The 16897-nt window shown below is 36.2% G+C and overlaps 1 protein-coding gene across 5 annotated transcripts in view; it reads left to right on the top strand.

Annotated features, from left to right (window-relative positions):
• The window catches only part of RNF38 (ring finger protein 38), a 123131-nt gene that overhangs the window by 102284 nt on the left and 3950 nt on the right, over positions 1-16897 (top strand). For all 5 annotated transcript variants that reach the window (XM_060014514.1, XM_060014515.1, XM_060014516.1 and 2 more), the window contains 7 exons: positions 5487-5654; positions 6871-7041; positions 9060-9221; positions 9716-9822; positions 11198-11282; positions 14790-14911; positions 16467-16566. In XM_060014514.1, coding sequence (XP_059870497.1) covers positions 5487-5654; positions 6871-7041; positions 9060-9221; positions 9716-9822; positions 11198-11282; positions 14790-14911; positions 16467-16566 — 915 coding nt within the window. The remainder of the gene's footprint in view (positions 1-5486; positions 5655-6870; positions 7042-9059; positions 9222-9715; positions 9823-11197; positions 11283-14789; positions 14912-16466; positions 16567-16897) is intronic.

Consider the following 16897-nt stretch of genomic DNA (forward strand, 5'->3'; position numbering starts at 1 on the left):
TTAATTTTTGTTAGTTTGGTTAATATGTATCTTGGTGTGTTTTTCCTAGGGTTTATCCTGTATGGGACTCTCTGTGCTTCCTGGACTTGGGTGACTATTTCCTTTCCCATGTTAGGGAAGTTTTCCACTATAATCTCTTCAAATATTTTCTCAGACCCTTTCTTTTTCTCTTCTTCTTCTGGGACCCCTGTAATTCGAATGTTGGTGCATTTAGTATTGTCCCAGAGGTCTGTGAGATTGTCCTCAATTCTTTTCATTCTTATTTCTTTATTCTGCTCCTCAGCAGTTATTTCCACCATTTTGTCTTCCAACTCACTTATTCATTCTTTTGCCTCAGTTATTCTGTTATTGATTCCTTCTAGTGTATTTTTCATTTCATTTATTGTGTTGTTCATCTCTGTTTGTTTGTTCTTTAGTTCTTCTAGATCTTTGTTAAACATTTCTTGTATTTTCTCAATCGTGCCTCCATTCTGTTTCCGAGATTCTGGATCTTCTTTACTGTCATTACTCTGAATTCTTTTTCAGGTAGATTGACTTTTTCCTCTTCATTTATTTGGTCTTATAGGTTTTTACCTTGCTCCTTCATCTGTGACATATGTTTTTGCACCCTCTCTCTCTCTCTTTTTTTTTTTTTTTTATGAGTGCGATTGTGATCCTGTCTTAATGGTGGTTTGGCCTGAGGCTTCTAACACTGCGGTTTGTAGGCTGTTGGGTAGAGCTGGGTCTTGGTGCTGAGATGCGGAACTCCGTGAGACCTCACTCTGATGAATGTTCCCTGGGGTCTGAGGTTCTCTGCTAGTCCAGTGGTTCGGCCTCAGAGCTCCCACCACAGGAGCTTCAGCCCGACCCCAGGCTTGTGAACCAAGATCCTGCAAGCTGCCTGGGGCACGGTTGGGGCGGTGGGAACCACAACAATAACAAAGTAAAAAATAAAATTAGACTAGGAAACTAACAGATGTTAGGAAGAATATAAAAATAAAAATATAGATGAAACAACAGCTGGAAGGTACATCAGTACCACAGTAGTAAAAAGGAGGGGGGAAAAGGAAAAAAAGTGGGGGGGAGGCCTTGGCTGTGGAGGGCGGGGCCTAAGCAAGGGTGAGGTTTGGGCGGTGGGTGGGGCCAATGCTCAGGACCCACAGGGCTGGAAAAGGCCCTGTGGGGGGTGGGGCTTAGGCTCAAGGAACAGAAAGAACCCAGGTATGCCCCCCACTTCTGGTCTCAGAGGGCAGGGGACCTCACCTGGGAGTCCAGAAGGCTTCCTGGGCTCGAGTGGGTGGGGCAAACTCCCTCCCACCTCTCCTCCTCTGGTCTGGGAGGGCCCCTCCCACCTGCCTCTCCTGATCTCCCTGGCCTGAGGGGCACTGATCCTGTCTGGCCTGCATTTCTCCTCCCCACTCAGTCCCCCTACATCCTACTAGTTCACTTTGGGGTTCCTCCCATCTCCTTGGCCATCAGAGTCCCCCACCAGCAGCTGGCAGGTGCCCTAGTTGTGGGGAGATGCTAGCTCCGCATATTCCCACACAGCCATCTTCTGCGTTTGTTCCACATAACCTATTTCAAACAGCATAATTAATGGTAAAACTTTGAGTGCTTTGAGTGTTGTCTTTTAGAAATAAGTACTGAAACATTTATGAAGTGATAGGTTCCTAGGATTTGCTTCAGCAAAGTACGGGAAGGGGAGAAGTTGATGGGAGTGGATTGGATATATGGTTTTGTGGTTTTGGAGGCTATATGCTAGATATGGGGGTTCAGTATACTGGTATTGAACATGTTTGAAATTCCCCATAATAAATATGCAAATAAGAAAGTAAAATTGAAAAATCAAAATAATACAAAGGAAGTTAAGAATCTTTAAAAGATGTTCAAGCCCTCTATGTAGAAGATTGTAAAACTGTCTAAATACTAAAAGATTTGGCTTGAAAGATCAAAATTTGTAAAAACTGTCTGCTTTCAAAACTGACATACAGGGTGAGTAGAATTAGTGTACTCCCAAGTAAATTTCCAGTTAAGTTTTTTGATGTTACTTGAGAAGCTGATTCTGCAATTTCTATGACATTTTAAAGGACCTGGGATTATCCAGAGCAGGGAAAAGCAGAGTATTGCTGGCTGTTTTTGTAGAGTCTTATTGGAATACAACTATGCTTATTTATTTATCTGTCATTTGTGGCTGCTTTGTGCAGGGACCAGGATGGCCCACAAGCTTAAAGTATTTACTTTTCTGGCCCTATATGAAATAGTTGGCCAACTAACGCTCTGGTCTAGAATCTCTAAGGCCACTTGGTCCTCAGCGTATGTCTTGGATCAGCTGATCATCAGCAGCAGCATCACCTAGACATTTGTTAAAAATGCAGATTCTCAGACTATACAATAGACTTACTAGGTAAGGGATCCAGCAATCTGTTTTAACCCAGGTGATTCTAATGCACACTACAATTAAGAGAACCTCTGGTGTATAATTCTGAAGTAGAACAAGGTGGGTAGAGTAGCTCTTCCAATTATTAGGACTAATTATAAAGCTATATGAAGGTATTTTTGCCAGAATAATTAAATATGCTAGTGAAATAGAATATAAGCTCAGAGATAAACTAACAGATTTAAGAATACTTTATATGTGATATATAACTGCAGATGAGTTGGGAGAAGACAGAATTTTTAATAAATGATGCTGGGACAATTAGATATCCAAATGAAAACATGAAACTGGATCCTTTATCTCATACCATCTACAAATGTCAGTTCCAGGTAGATTAAAGACGTAAATGTTAATGGCAATATAAGCTTTTAAGAAAGTAAAATGGGAATGGCTTCATGACCTTAAGTAGGGAAGGCTTTCTTTAAGACATAGGAAAAGCACTAACTATACGGAGAACTGTTGATAAATTAAAGAACTTATGTTCATTGTGAGAAATAGACTTAGACATATATTTTGGTCACTTAATTTTTGGCAAAAATGCCAAGGGAATTCCAGGAGAGAAAGGAAGGTCTTTTTCAGTAATGGTGTGAAAACAACTGGATATCTATGTGGATAAATTTGAACCTTGGCTCCTACTTCATATAGTACACAAAAATAAAGTTGGTTTCTAGATTTAAATGTGAAAGATAAAGAAAAGAAAATAAAAGAGATGTCTTCATAAGGTAGGCAAAGATTTCTTAAACAGGATATATGAAGGTACTAGCTGCTTGGTAAAACACCAACATACTGGATTTCATTAAAATAAAAAATTTCTGCTCATCCAAAAGCCAGTATTTTAAAGGTGAAAAAGCAAGCCACTGTCTGGAAGAAAATATTCTCAATACTATTTCTGAGAAGGGAGTAGAATCCAGAACATTAAAGATTTTGTATACATATCCATTAAAATCAGATCTAAGATAGGTGCCTGTGAGCATCATTTTTGAAGGTTCTTCATTAGTAACGCAGAAAGACAAGAGTAATAATTGTGTTGAGTCTTAGCAAATATAGTTGTATACATAGAAAAGGAGATTGTAATTTTTAAAAGTACTAGAATTAAAAAATTGGATAACGTTGTTAGATTCGAGAAACATAAAATTAGTAACTTTTCTCATTACTAGCACTTAACCAATTTGACGTGGGGACTTCCCTGGCGATCCAGTGGTTAAGACTCTGAGCTTCCACTGCAGGGGGCAAGTGTTTGATCCCTGGTTGGGGGACTAAGATCCCACATGCCATGTGGTATGGCCAAAAAAGAAAAAGAAAGAAGAAAAAAGGCAGTTTGACATGGAAATAGAGAAAAATAATCTATCAGCAATATAACAAAGTCTGCAAACTTACAAAAGAATTTTGAGGAATAAATTTAATAAGAATAATATAATCTTTATGAAGAAAACTAATTTCTTGAAGGTACAGTACTGTAGTAGTGAACATGTAATGACATGTATTCCAATGAAAAGCTGTAATATAAAATTATGTCCTTTGTAAAATAACATTTAATACAATTAATATAAATTAGGATTCCAGTGGGTTTTGAAACTGGATAAAATTACTTAAGGTTATTTACATAAGAATAAATGTGTGAAAATGGCCCAAAAATAAAATGAAAAGAAAGTATGGTAATGAGAAGAATTTGTCTTACTAGCTACTAACTTTTCTAGTAAGATACTAGAATTGATACAGCACAAATTTGGCAGGAAATAGATCCAGGTATGTTTGGGAAGTTATTGATGGAAAAAAGATGTATTTCAGTTTAGAGGAAAAGGGAGGGTTTATTTACCATTAAATAAAGGGTTTAACAGAAGATAAAACATGAACTGGGAAAATATTTTTGTTCCACGTATCTCTAATTAGAAAGCCAAACTATAATGTTAATGGACAACCTTGTAGAAAGTGGGCAGTGAGCAAAGGCTATAGATTATTTACATAAATATGTAATGGTTAATAAACATATTAAAAGATGTTGAACCTTTCTAATCAGAGAAATGCAAATTTAAAGCAAGCCGGTTGTGATACTGTTTTTTTTCACCTCCCCCATTCTTCTAGTAGGTAAGCATGCTTGTAATGCAAATACATCTACCTGGAATGGAGATGCTGGGAGTCCTATTGTTACTGTTGGGATTGTGACTTAATCCATCCAGACTTTTGCTAAAGTTTAAAATACATTCACCCCTTTACCCAGTCACCCCTATGAAATAAATGAAACTAATATGTAAGGATATATGTTCAGTGACATTTTTTATGGTTGTATTTGAATTGGTAAAAAGAGTGAATACAACTTGAATGTCCACTAGTATATAAATGATAGGACTGTGTTAAAGTGATGAGTGTACTTGAAATATCTTGTTAGTGTCAGAAAGAATGAATTGCTTTTAATTTCCTTGAAGAGATATCTACAATACTAATTGAAAAAAGTAAGTTGCAGGGTAATATCTCATTTCTGTTAAGAACAAAACCAAACATGACAATAGTTCATGGATAATCATGCTAGCATATGTTTATATACTCATGGAGAATGATGTGGGAGAACACATTATTAATATTGATTTCTTCCAGATAGGTAGGGTGGGAATAAAACTGGCCAGGAGAGAAGGAAATTATTTAACTTTTTAAAAATGCTATCAATACTTTACATTGTTTCACTAGTTGCAATTAAACAAAGTTTTTTTTTCTGTTGAATGTCACCAGGTCATTAGAAGATATGTTTCATTTTTCCAAATGTCCTCTTTAGAAAAATTTTCTGCTCTTAAGAGCAGGCTAGAAGAGTTAATATAGCAATTCATTATTCTCCTGGACTTTTTAAGTCTTTTTGAGGGAAGACTTTAGACCCAGGTCACTGGGTATCATATAGTACTCTTGAAACAGTCACCTTTCTTTTCTTTTGATAAGAATATTTTGGTTGAAACTGTAGTACATTGTGAAAATATGTGCAGCGAAGAGGAGAATCAATAAATGCCCAGATCTTAATTTTTAATAGTTGATGTTTTATCCAAACAGTTAAAACTTCTAATGTTCTGTTTTTCTTTCCTAATAGCTCCATCAGGGCACCGTTCCTGTTTCTTACACAGTAACAACAGTGGCACCACATGGGATTCCCCTCTGCACAGGCCAGCACATCCCTGCTTGCAGTACACAACAGGTCCCAGGATGCTCTGTGGTTTTCAGTGGACAGCACCTCCCTGTCTGTAGTGTGCCTCCTCCAGTAAGTCTGTGCAGTCCTTCTTTAGAGTGGCTAAATGTGTTATATAAGCAAAACCTGAGAGACTTGTACCTTTTCAGTTTCAAGTAAAAAAGGCAATTTTATTGCAACAGAAATTTCAATAGCACCTGTACAGTAACAGTTTAATAAAATCAGCTTTAAAACTTGATAACGTTTTTACATTAATTAAATTACACATATTTTAATATCCTTTGAAGGTCAAAGCATGTTCCTCACATATCAGCACTTTATAATTAAACCTTGATAAAGACTGGGCTTGGGGTTTTAACATAGGATATTGGACTGGTTAGTAATAAAGTCTCAGAGACTTTAGTGATCAACATTAATAGTCTCAGCACTTACTGGGTTTTAACAGGCACTTTGAATACTTGGTCTTACTTATTCCTCACTATAGGAAGCCTGATGAAACTGAAAATGACTTGCTTAATATCATAAAGAAAAATTAGCTTGAGAAAACAGGGGTTCACGCTCACTTCTTTCTGCCTCTTACAAGCTATGCTTTATCCTTTACCAGCCCCCAGTCTATCCTCCTTATTTCAAAAATGAGGTTGCTGAAAACCAGAGGATTTAAATGACTTGTCGAAGGTCAATAATGTCTTCAAAGTAAATCACTTTGCTAAATCTTAATATAATCCTAATATCCGTGTTTGAATTTGAGATTAAAACAAACACATACATACAAATACCAACACCAATTTAACAGATTAATTTACCCATGCTTGGTTTCTCAGTAATAGATTATAGAACCAGTGTTCTAAATTAGCAGACTAAAATATTGAGAGACCATAAAGCATTTAGTTGTGAGTTGGCTCTTAGAAATAAAATCTACAAGATTGAAAAGGAGAGCTTCTTGGAAAGTAGTAGTATCTGCTGTATTTTAAACCAAGTGGAAAGAGATTCCTCTTCTGTGCAGCACTTTCCCTCCATTTCATAGGTGTTACAAAAGCTTAAGTAAAAGGTACGTGTTTTGACTGGTTTATAAGAACTATATAAGATCCAGAATAATTACTAGTTACCATTATTTTACTAACAGATGCAAAATACACTAGTATTTCATTGTTAATATAGGTTATTAAAACGTTTTGGTATGATTTTTGGGAGGGATATGGCAGTAACATTTTAATCTCACTGTATAGGTTTTTTAAAATTAATTATATATTCTAATACTTTTAACAAAAAATAATGGTTTCTCTTACAGATGCTTCAAGCATGTTCAGTTCAGCACTTACCAGTACCATACGCTGCGTTTCCACCCCTTATTTCTAGCGATCCATTTCTTTTACATCCTCCTCACCTTTCTCCCCATCATCCTCCTCATTTGCCACCTCCAGGCCAGTTTGTCCCTTTTCAAACACAGCAGTCACGATCGGTAGGTATCTCTACTCTTACTTATATCCTTAACTTTCACAGAATGTTTAGACCTAAAAGACAGATTAATTCAGTAGATGTAAGTTGTTACCATTTAAAAATTATAACTTAGGCACTTCTGTGGTTCTTAAAAGAATTAAGGAATCCCCACTGATACAAATATATATAGATATAATTTATCTAGAATTATCTTGGCTTCTTAAGTTTTTCTAGTTATTTTATATGTCACTTATCTAATCAAATTTATTCTTTCGTATCTGCAGTCCTTTGGGAAGTAAATGTAAAAAAAATACAGTCTGGTTTTTCCTTTCATGTGTTTCTAAAATGGAAAATGAAAATATTATAGAATTATTTATACTCGTTAGAATAATATTTATATTCATTTAGGCAAGTAAATTAATCCTTTGAACCTCAACTGTTTTTTCCAAAGGCTGGTTTTCTACTGTGTTTTGATGAAAAGTATATGAGATAGTCTATTAATATAGTTAACTCTGTCCTGGGGATGGAATGTAGCTGAGAGGCATATTATTTCACCGGGCTGGAAGAGGTAAGCACTGTATCAGTGGAAGGAAAGACACAGGAAGAAGACCCCATTGTTTTTTTGGACAGGCCAAGTTGAACCATCTGAACCATCAGGCATTAAGGGAGAATAGGGGAAAGAACATATAGAAATGGTTAGAGTGGAACTGGAGTGGAAATGGTTGGCCCTGTGAAAGGAGCTTGACGGTTACTCTAGCAGAGCCTGACCATCCTTTACTTAGGATTTATGCCCCATGCTCGGTCTCAGGCAGAGGTGAGAGGTGAGGTTACCTGGCTAATCTGAAAAGTTAAAGTTATTCCTACCAAAAAATCTTTTATTAGAATCAGGATAGGATTCATGCCAGGATGTTCCTTAGGAAGCTTTTCCCGTACCTGGGAATTCAAGGTTAAAACTAAATTTAGTCATCATACAAGCATACATAAACTTCCTCAATCAAGCGTACATAAGCTTCCAAAGTAAAGTGTTAGCAGTTACTTGTATTTGAATACTGTGTTGCCATTTTCTAACTGTGGAAAGAAGTTAGACTAACATTTAAGAATGTATGTTCCCAAGAGAATCAAAATGAAAATATTATCCCCAAAATGTCCTAATAGCCAAAAAGTGGAAACAGTCCAGAAGTCCATTAACTGATGAATGGATAAAGCATGGCATATCTACAGTTGATTATTATTCAACTATAAAAAGGAATGAAGTACTAATACACAAACTACACAAACACAAGATGGATAAACCTTGAAAACATTCTGCTAAGTGAAAGGAGCCAGATACAAGGGCCACATAGTATATGATTCCATATATATGAAATATCCAGAATAAGCAAATCTGTAGCAAATGTGCTTTGCATAGCACTGTGTGCTTTTTGAGCATTGTCTCAGTGTTCACAACACACTTTTTAAGTAGGCTGTGAACATATCAGTTCTGTAGATGATAGTATTGAGGTTCAGATTATAAGTAATTTATATATAAGCCACATGGCTCATTAGTTGCAGTACCAAGAGTTTGTCTAATGCCAAACCCTGTAAACTTTCTACTATAGTGTACAGCCTGCTGTGTTCTATTCCATTTAGCCTTATTTAGTTCTCATTTACAATATGTACTGTTTGATTTCATCTGTTAAAGGTTGTTTCTGAAAACCTGATGTAGGTCAGTGTGCCATGACTAAAAAAGTAATATTAACTTTCATATAATTGGCTTACTACATGACTTTTTGTCTTTCCTTCTGTCATTTTTAAAGAACGTTCAAATAGTGAAAGAAATATTTAATAACATGTTTGAGAGATTTTCTTACTGAAATTCAGGTAAAGGCAGTAAGATTTTACTATAGGCTGTATGTCCACATGTATGAATTTAGATTGATGTAAACATCAAGAAATGCATGACCTTAAAGATGTATTTTGGGGTTTTTGATTTTTGTTACTATAAAGCACAATCTGTTTAAATATTGGAAGTATATTAGTTTGCTTTTTCCCACCCCTCAGCCTCTGCAAAGGATAGAAAACGAAGTGGAACTCTTAGGAGAACATCTTCCTGTAGGAGGTTTTACTTACCCGCCATCAGCCCATCCCCCAACATTGCCTCCATCAGCTCCTTTGCAGTTCTTAACACATGATCCTTTGCATCAGGAGGTTTCCTTTGGAGTAGTAAGTTTTCATTCATTGTTATTAATTTATTACTTGATTACTTGTTTTGAGTTCTGTTTCTTTTCTTTTTTTTTTTTTAATATTTATTTATTTATTTGGCTGCACCAGGTCTTAGTTGCAGCATGCGGGATCTTTAGTTGTGGCATGTGGGATCTAGTTCCCTGACAAGGGATGGAACCCGGGCCCCCTGCATTGGGAGCGCGGAGTCTTGACCACTGGACAACCAGGGAAGCCCCTCGAGTTCTGTTTCAGTATAACTCTACATGTTTAGAATTTTAAATGTATTCTTGCAGTCAGTTGGAAAATTATATTTAGAAGTACACCTAAGTGTACGTTTTAAACAAGCTGTCGCATCTGTGTTAACATTTAAGAAATACTAAATACCACTTGAACAGTAAACTTCCTAGGTTTTTAAAAAGAGACTTTATTCGACAGCTTAAAAAGTTGTGAACGTAGAATGATTTAAAATTGTTTTACCATTTTTTTCTCCACAGTCTTACCCTCCATTTATGCCTCGGAGGCTCACAGGACGTAGTAGATATCGATCCCAGCAGCCAATACCACCTCCCCCTTATCATCCCAGCTTACTGCCATATGTGTTGTAAGTTCTGTCTTTTTTATTTTAATGAGTTCTGAATTTTGACATCCTTGAGATTCTCTTTCCTTTATGAACATTTCTGTGTGGTATATATTTAATTTAGAGTGTGTTAGATATTTGTTTTTATTTAACAATATTAAGAGGTCCCCCCCTCTTTCAATTGTTAAGAGGTTGGGGTCGGGGGGACCATTTAAGGGTGAAAGAAAGAGCAAGGACAAGGTAGAAGTTGGGGGGCGTGGGGGAGAAATTTGTGAGCCAGAAGATAGGTTTAACGAATCAAAAGATAGAGAAGTTTAAATTTTTTGCCTCTTTTACGGCTGGCATCACTTGCCACCTTCTTTTGGTTATCGAGCATTTGATGATGCTACTTCTCTCAGAGGAAGAGGGAGAAGGAAGTTGTATTTTTGTGCCTTAGAAATACTCTTCTAGGATTAAGTTTGTAACAGAAACACCCATAGCTTAAATATGACAATTCTTTATTTCTTTCTCATGTAATAAAGTCTAGAAGTAGGCAGTTCAAACATGGTTTGTTAGCTCCATAACCCTGAGGAATGATTCTACTATCTTCAGAATTTTATGGCTTCCTCTGCATGATATAAGATGACTCCTCAGGCTCTAGCCATTACATCCACATTCCAGCTAGCAAAAATGAAGATGGATCTCTCTGCCTACCTGCCTCCTCTCAAGGATACTTCCTAGAAATTGCATGTATGACTCCTGCCTACGCCCCATTGGCCAGAATTTAGTCTCATGTCTGTAACTACCTTCTAGGAAGGCTGGGGAATGTTGTCTTTATACCAGAGGGCCATGTGCCTGTATCATACTATTTTGATAATTGTAGCTTTATTGTAAGTCTTAAAATCAGATGGTATAAATCTCCCAACTTCATTCTTAAACTGATTTTATTTAAAGTCTTTTTCATGTCCATATAAATTTTAAAATCAGCAATCAGTTTCTACTTTTAAAAAGTTGGCATTGTGGTAGGGATTACATGAAATCTGTAGGTGAGTTTTGGAAGAGAATTGACATCTTTAACAGTATTGAGTCTTCTGGCCTACTTATATGGTATATTTCTCTATTCATCTTTTAAAATTTATCCTAGCAGTATTTTTACAGTTTATATTATACAGGTCTTGCACATGTTTAGTTAAATTCATCAATAGTGTTTCATGTTTTTTTATGCTGTTGTGAATGGTATTTTTTTAATGTCAGTTTTTAATTGTTTATTACTAGTGAAGTCAGTTTCTTTAAAAGGTTGTCACTGATCAACACTGACCATTCTTTATCCATTTAGCACTGGCCTTGTTCTTCTCATCCTGTTCATTGAAATAATGTATTAATGCATTATCAATGCTTGTGTTGCTTATTTTCATTGCAGATCAATGCTTCCAGTGCCACCTGCAGTGGGCCCAACTTTCAGCTTTGAATTGGATGTGGAAGATGGAGAAGTAGAAAATTACGAGGTTAGTAGGTGAAATGTGAATTAATTTGGGGAATTTTGTACGCATAAAAATATTGTGCTACTCAACTCATTGATGTAATTAAACATTTATTAGGTAAATCCATTGTATATTTCAAGATACAGATGTGGGCTTCCCTGGTGGTGCAGTTGGTTGGGGGTCCGCCTGCCGATGCGAGGGACACGGGTTCGTGCCCCGGTCCGGGAAGATCCCACATGACGCGGAGCGGCTGGACCTGTGAGCCATGGCCGCTGAGCCTGCGCGTCCGGAGCCTGTGCTCCGTGGCGGAAGAGGCTGCAGGAATGAGAGGCCTACGTATCACAAAAAAAAAAAAGAAAAAAAAGATACAAATGTGTCAAAAATACTGTTCATCCTTAAAGATATTTCAGCATGTACCACACAGTTATGATAACAAAATAGACTTTGGTGCTCTATTAGAATTACATACAATTCCTGTGAAAGAATGTAAAAGAAAATGGTGAATTATGAGTGGATGTTCTGAAACCATGCCAGTTCTGAACTATGGGAACTGCAAATAGAAAAGAGTACATCTTGAAAGACATTTTAACACTGGAATCAACAGGATTTGATCATTGAATGGTTTGTGGTAGTGTCAGGGTTATAAGTGGGAAGGTCGCAAGAGAAGATGCTTTGCAAAAGGACTACAATAGCTAGTGCAGAAGGCAAACTCAAAGATGATGGGGCAAATAGACAGTGTTGACATTGTCATATTATTTGAGGTTAGGAATAGGACAGACAGTTAAGGGTTGGAAGGCACATTTGGATTTGGAAATGTTGAATGTGAGTGGCTATGTGACTGTTTTTGTACTGCCTTACCCCAGCCTCACTCTATTTATGAGTCTCTATTTATGCAGTATGAATACTGGAACAGGGTTTTTTTGTTCATATTTTTAGGTGAAATGAACCTGGGAACAGGGAGGAAAGACACATATGCAAACACAGTCTTGCAGCACCTTTTTTTTTTGCATGTGGAAGAGATCAGGCCAAATGCTATCTATGTCCTTTTGTAATTTTTAAAATGCCATTATGTTACTTTCTGCATACAGTCACAATGCAGTGTCCTTTGGATTGCATTCTCAGATTTCTTGAGAAAGGGGCTATAATAATTTCCTGTTTCTACACTGTTTATGCTAGTTTTGTACAGAGTAGTAAGAAAAGGAGTTGGTTATCCTTTAGGCATTCTGTATTAAAATTAAGTCATAAGTCATGTTGCTGAAAAGGACAGCTCTTTGTTAAATCATATACATATCAGTGAAAAAACAGTGATACATACCATCCTAGTATAAGAAAAATATTTTGTGTTTGGCATTGGAGTCCCTTTCTTGTTTTTTTTTAATTTTAATTTTAATTTTTATCTTTTGGCCCCGCCATGTGGCAGCAGGATCTTAGTTCCCTGACCAGGGATCAAACCTGCGCCCCTGCGGTGGAAGCGTGGAGTCTTAACCACTGGACTGCTAGGGAAGTCCCAGGAGTCCCTTTCTAAATTGTATTTTGGGTTGACTATGTTTAATCTTCTGCAAAGTCATACTTTAATCCAGTCAATAGTCTTGTTTACTTTTCTGGTTTTGTCTCATAGTATACATGCCTACAACACACCCTAGTCCAGAGTACTCACCACTTTTTGAGTCTGCCCTATACATCCTTGCTTCAGTGCCTTTATTCCCCTTGATTCTTCTGCTTAAGAACTTTTCCCCCTTCCTGCACATGGCCATCTTTCAAGAACCAGTTAAAAACCTGCTACCTCTGTGAAAGGCATTTCTAGCCCATTCCCAGGTCTATGTGAGTCTCTCCCTCCTTTTTGCTCTCATAGGTCTTACAAAACAATACATACTAATCATGTCCTGCCTTCAGTTGTCTTGCTTTCAGATCATGTAGGTTTGTTGAGGGCTCAATTATCATTACATTCTCCATCCAATAAGGGTTTAAAATAATGGTCATAAATTATATTACTTGACCTATAGAATATAAAATATAGGTGTAAAAGATATATCACCTCTATCATAAACTTTATAGCTAATTGTAATCAGCATCAATTAAATTTAACAAATTACCATCTACTTAGGGACATGCATGGGGAAGGGGGAGCAATTTATTTAGAAGACACAATTCTCCAAATAAAGCTGCACCAAAAGCAGTGTTGCAGCAGCATCATGTTAAAACACAGTTATCACAGCATTGATTATTGATACTATGGGAAATTAAATTTATTCCTCTCATTGTCCATCATTATTTCTTTGTTACCTATCCTCTTAACCCTGTGGCAGCCTTAAAAAAATAAAAAAGAGGGGAAGCAGCATGCACATGGCTGCCTGATTGTAGGATAAAGCAAATAAGCAATTAGAGCCATTGAAAACTGGGAGAAAGGAGGTACTAGTGTAAAATCAAGCATAATAGCTGCAATGTGTTGAAACATATCAACTGTGTTAAAAACCATGAATTCATAAGTGATACTTCAAAAAATAAAAGAAAAACTCATTGGCCTTATCCTGCCTATTTTATATAAATTAAACTACTGAGTATAGTTTAATATGAGGCAACTGATCAGTGTAGAAGTATTTCATCTAATGAAAAAAGAGTGATAGAATACTACCGTTTTGCCATCTTTAATGAACTAATGGATATAGGCAGTGTTCCATCAGTGCTAACTAACATAACAACTAGACGTTCTGAGCCTTACGATGGAAATAGTAAAATCTTCCAATTTATAGTAAGTACAGGGGACAAGGAAGGCACGTTATTAAACCACATGAGTCAGGGATGGGGAGGTTCAGTCAGCAAAATTCAGACTACGAATTTCTATAGGCCATTAACCTGGTTTCTTTAACAAATAAAAGAGTAAAAAAAAAATACTTGAGATGTCAAGCAGTGGTAACATGGATTTATTTGGATCCTAATTTGAACAAACTATTTCAAAAAGTGTTTTGAAAATAATTGAAACAATCAGAGGTATTTGACATTAAGGAATTACTAATTCTGGGGGTGTAATGATGTTAGTGTGGTTATATTCTTTTAAAAAGTGTTTTAGTTTTTAGATTGGTGGTGGTTCTCAACCTGGGGACAATTTTATCCCTTAGAGGCTATTTAGCAACATCTGGAGATATTTTTGTAGAGGCCAGGGTTACTGCTAAACATCCTACAGTGCACAGAAAAACGTCCCACAAAATTTTATCCAGCCCCAAATGTCCAAAATGCTGAGGTTGACAGACTGTCTTAAAGATAACAAACAGAACTATTTCACCAATGAAATACCATGTTTTAGTTTTCTTTCAAAATAATCTGGGGTTTAGGAGTGGACAGTAAAAGATGAAATAAATTAGCTGTGAATTGTTGAGCCTGGGTAATGAGCATATGGAAGTAGTTTCTTTATACTATTTCTCTACTTCTGTATGTATTTAAAATTTTTCCATAATAAAGGTAGTTTAAAATATATATATATTGGAATATAAAATTTAAAGAAAAATGCAGCTATGTCTCTCTTTCCCTCTGCAGGCCCTGTTAAACCTAGCAGAGCGACTGGGAGAGGCCAAGCCTCGAGGACTGACTAAAGCAGACATTGAACAACTTCCTTCTTACCGGTTCAATCCTAACAACCACCAGTCAGAACAGACTTTGTAAGTATATTTTCCTGACGTCATTCTGTGTTAAATTTCATTTTCCACCTTTTGTGAAATAAAAGCTTGGAAGTCAAAGATAACCTGATAAAGATAAGTAGTGACTATTTCATACTCCAGGCCTATGCTGTCCAGTAAGATAGTTGCTAGTCACATGGGGCTATTTAAATTAAATAAAATAAAAGTTAAAATTTTTAGTTGCACTAGCTAGTGATGCTATATCAGGAGATGTAGATGTAGAACATTTCTATCACCTGAGAAAGTTCTGTTGGACAGTGCTGTTCTGGATTTTTAGGTGGCCTAGAAATCTTATGGTTTTTAATTCAAACACTAGAATTATATTAGATTGAAGTTTCATACCTGTAAAATTTGAGGGTTTTACCTGAAGATTCTCCTTATTATAGTATCTTTTTTAATAGCAACTCTGCTAGATACAATTCACATTTAAAGTGTATAATCCAATGGGTTTTAGTATATTCATAGAATTTTGCAACTCTGATTTTGATTTGCATCATCACAATCAAGTTTACACCATTTTCATCACCCGCAATAGAAACCTCATCTATTAGTAACCACTCCCCATTTCTCCCCAACCCTCTAAACCCTGGCTCAGCCCCCTACTGTATCACTTCATTCCTAATTGGCTATACCATTTTACATTCCCACCAGCAGTGTATAGAAGTTTTCAGTTTCTCCACATCCTCACCAACGCTTGTTATTGTCTGTCTTTTGATTCTAGCCATCCTAGTGGGAGTGAAGTGGTATCTCACTGATTTGATTTCCATTTCCCAGGTGGCTAGTGATGTTGAGCTCTTTTACTATACTTATTGGCCATTTATATATCTTTAGAGAAATGTGTATTCACATTCTTTGTCCATTTTTTAATTGGGTTGTCTTTATTGAGTTGTAGAAGTTATTTGCATATTATACATATAAATCCTTATAAGATTTATGATTTTCAAAAATATCTTCCATTCTGTGAGTTAGTTGTCTTTTCACTTTATAGATTGGCATCTTTAGAAGCACTTTTTTTTTTAATGGATGAAGTTCAGTTTATCTGTGTTTTCTGGTTGTTGTTTCTTGTGCTTTTGATACTATCTCTAAGAAACCATTGCCTATTCCAAGGTCATGAAGATTTACTCCTGTGTTTCCTTCTAAAAGTTTAATTGTATTTAGCTTTTACATTTAGGCTTTTCATTTTTTAGTTAATTTTCGTATATTGTGTGAGGTAGGGGTCCAACTTCATTCTTTTGCATATGGGTATCCAGCTGTTCCAACCCCATTTGTTGAATATAATAGTATCTTCAGTATTAAGGTTGTCTTGGATGTTAAGCCGGAAATTTTCTTGATGATCTCTCACTCAGTAAAGCAAAGCACTCCTACTAAATTTCTTAATATCATGCTTTTTTCGAGGTATTGATAGATTATTTTGTTTTAAAATTTAAATATTTTGATAAGTGAGACAGTAAGTGGTTTTGTGTAGGCTTCGATAGTTGTAACAAAATAGAAACCCCACTTGGTTTTATGGTTAAACAATCTTTTTGCTTTATTTTAGGTGTGTAGTATGCATGTGTGATTTTGAGTCAAGGCAGCTACTTAGAGTTTTACCCTGTAACCACGAGTTCCATGCCAAGTGTGTCGACAAATGGCTTAAGGTAAAATGATGGTATCTGAAGAGAATGACATCGCATTTTCTTTCTTATGCATCATAGTTTCATGTAGAGTAAGTCCATGGTTTGGTGGAGGGTGATTAAGGAGACAAAATTGAAACACAGCTTTCAGTATGATTTCTGCAAATTAAGAGAAAGACCAGTAGAAATGAACTACAATCATCAGTGTGGGAGTGATTGAGCAAAATCTGAAAATGGGTTTTCTGTCCTTGATAATCAATATGTCCTAACTTTCTTCTAAGAGTTTAGAGGGGACCTCACTGGAGGTTCTTTGTCAGAGATTTACATGAGAAATAAACCTCTAGTGCTTTTACAT

This window comes from Delphinus delphis, chromosome 6 (genome assembly GCF_949987515.2).
Source record: "Delphinus delphis chromosome 6, mDelDel1.2, whole genome shotgun sequence".
Classification (NCBI taxonomy): domain Eukaryota; kingdom Metazoa; phylum Chordata; class Mammalia; order Artiodactyla; family Delphinidae; genus Delphinus; species Delphinus delphis.